The 2,802-nt window shown below is 57.6% G+C and overlaps 1 protein-coding gene across 2 annotated transcripts in view; it reads left to right on the forward strand.

Annotated features, from left to right (window-relative positions):
- ARHGAP8 (Rho GTPase activating protein 8) overlaps positions 1-2,802 on the forward strand; it is a 63,265-nt gene that overhangs the window by 12,319 nt on the left and 48,144 nt on the right. For both annotated transcript variants that reach the window (XM_011984025.1, XM_011984026.1), the window contains exon 3: positions 720-806. In XM_011984025.1, the coding sequence (XP_011839415.1) occupies positions 720-806 (87 nt within the window). The remainder of the gene's footprint in view (positions 1-719; positions 807-2,802) is intronic.

Below are 2,802 nucleotides of genomic sequence, written 5' to 3' on the forward strand. Positions count from 1 at the left end.
TCTCGGCCTCCCAAAGTGCTGGGATTACAGGCTTGAGCCACCGCGCCCGGCCCAGGAGGGACACTCTAGACATCAAACTACCCAAAAGTGGAGTGTCTGCAGGGGTGGCGAGTTTCCCGTCGCTAGAGGTACCTTTCTTGCCCAACCTGATGGTTTTGAACTGAAATATTCAAGAAGGAAGTGTTGGGACTGGGAAGAAGGAGAGAGGGAAGCTCACCTGGTGTTCCATTGTGTGGGCGGCTGTTGCATTGAACTAGCCTCTGGCCGGCTGACGTTTAGGTTATTGCTGGGTTTTTTTGCCATCATAACCAACATGGCGAGCTGCTTCTGGTCCGGGTCAGCTCCCGGCAGGGGAGGTGCTGGCCGAGAGGCTCTGTGCGGTTTTAATTCTGAGAGCTGTTGCCAGATTGCCCCTAGGTTGTGCTCCAGACCCCCACCCCACCCTGGTGTGAGTGAGTGCCTATAAACAGGGCTCCGACCTGCACGGGTGCCTCTGCGAACTGTAAAGGGCTGCAGGCGTGCCTGGCGGGGGCAGTGGGTGAGGGGTCCTGATTTTCACTGAGTTTATTTCATTCTTTGTTTGATGCCCTTAAATTGATCCCGTTGAGAGAAGTAACATTGTGAGACTCACAGTGGAGGCAGCTTTTTTTTGGGCTATTGGGCGTGGGGTGTTTCTCGGAGCCTGGCAGCCTGAAGTCATCTCCCATTTCCCTCCTCAGATACAAGAAGAACTTGAAGGCCCTCTACGTGGTGCACCCCACCAGCTTCATCAAGGTCCTGTGGAACATCTTCAAGCCGCTCATCAGGTGTGCGTGACTGTGGGAGAGGATCCTGCTGGGGTTGGAGGTCCCTCAGTGTCCGTGGGACGGCCTTCCCTATCCACGTGCCACAGAGGGCCCGTCTCCAGGGTGCCTGTGGATCCTGGGGCTCCCCACCCGCTTGGGGGTCTGCGGGGGGTCACAAGGCCGGCCCAGGTCATGGACAGGAGTGCTGGCCTTTGACACCTGTGGGGTTTGCACCTGGTGTTTAGCCCCCTGCCTTGACCTGAGCCCCCACACTGTGCGACCACCCTCGGGTTCCGTGAATTTCCAGAGGGACTCACAGATCTCAGGAAAGCTGTTATCTTCACTGGTGTGGTCTGTTACAGAGACAGGGCACAGATTTAAGTCAGCAAAGGTAAAAGGCACACAGGGCTGAGTCCAGGAGGTCCAAGCGCAAGCTCCCAGCTGTTCTCTCCAGGCGGTTTCATACAGACAGTGCCTCACTCTCCCAGCAAGAACGTGTGGAGGAGGAGGGAGCATGGCTGGCCAGGGAAGCTCACTGAGCCTTGGTGCCCAGCGTTTTTGTTGCAGATCAGTCATGTAGGCACGGAGTATCCACCCGGCTGACCTCAGTCACTCGGTCTCCAGCCCCTCCTGAGATGAGATGAATACAGCCCAGGGCCCCCACCCTCAATCACATTTTTGGCACAAACTCTGCGGTGTTGGCCCAAGGCCTCCAGTGTGCAAAGACATGACCAGGCTGACTCTTCCAGGGGCCGAGAGGTTTCCACCCAGGAGCAGGTCGCCCATGGCCAGGCTTCTCTTTGGAATAGGCAGGACACCCCAAGCGTGCTGAGTTAAGCTTTTATTGCATAGCAACCCAAATAAGCGGCCTAAAGAGAGGCAGCCACAGCCCAGACATGTGGCGACTTCAGTCAGCTTCTTCCATATTTAGGCTCGTTCCTGCTGAAGGATTTCTGCCTCAGTATTGGGAAGCAGGAGCTCAAGGGGCTGGTGAGGGCTGGGGGTCTCTGCCTGGGTCGCTTGGGCGTCCTGTATTTTCTTCCGTTTGGGCTGTTTGCGTCAGGCACAAACTGTGTGCACGGAGCCACATGACGGGGGTGGGGTGGGGAAGAGACTGACAGATGTCGCTCTTGCGCGGTGGCTCTGGCCCTGCCTGGGCGAGTTCTGCAGGCGAGGGAGGGGCTCAGAGCAGGAGGGCCCCGGTGTGCACCAGATGCGTCAGGATACTCGGGTGAGGTGTTTGCCTCTGTGAGGGGGCGGGAGGACTCCTGGAGGGCCTCCCTGGGAAGAAGCCTTTGGGCACAGGGAGGCACATCCCTGGAGGGGTCGTCATTCTTCCCCAGAGGTTCGAATCTCACAGACCTTTGCCAGCTCCCCACTCAGCCCCTTCCACCTGTTGGAGCCCACCCACGTGGCTCTGAGGCTGCTGCTGACACAGGTCTTTTCCTCACGCCCCACAGACACTGTGCAAGTGGGTGTGACACTCCGTGTACAGGGAGCACTCGGACAGAGCTGGAATGCCAGCTGGGACCTCGGAGTCTACACTGTCTCCTTCCCATTTCCCATCCATCCCTGGGAAGCATCTTGGCCCCCCAGGAGCATGGACAGCTCGGGCTCTCAGGCACCTGCCTGTCTCCCCACCAGCCAGCTGCCGCCCCAAGGGCTACGCTGCCCCATCCCACCCTTGTCCCTGTGTCCCTTTGTCTCTTACTGTGACTGGCACTCAGAGGAATATTGGCAAGCACTGGTCCTTGGGGCACATCGGGAGCTACTCTGCAGCCAGACACAGTGGCTCATGCCAGTAATCAAGCACTTTGAGGGGCCAAGGCAGGAGGCTCACTTGAGCCCAGGAGTTTGACCTGGGCAAGAAGGTGAGCCCCACCTCTATAAAAAATTTAAAAATTAGCCAGATGTGGTAGCATGCGCTTGTTGTCCCAGCTACATGGGAGGCTGAAGCAGGAGGATTGCTTGAGCCCAGGATTTCAAGGCTGCAGGGAAATATGATCATATCACTGCA

Source organism: Mandrillus leucophaeus, unplaced genomic scaffold (assembly GCF_000951045.1).
Source record: "Mandrillus leucophaeus isolate KB7577 unplaced genomic scaffold, Mleu.le_1.0 Scaffold26, whole genome shotgun sequence".
NCBI classification, from domain to species: domain Eukaryota; kingdom Metazoa; phylum Chordata; class Mammalia; order Primates; family Cercopithecidae; genus Mandrillus; species Mandrillus leucophaeus.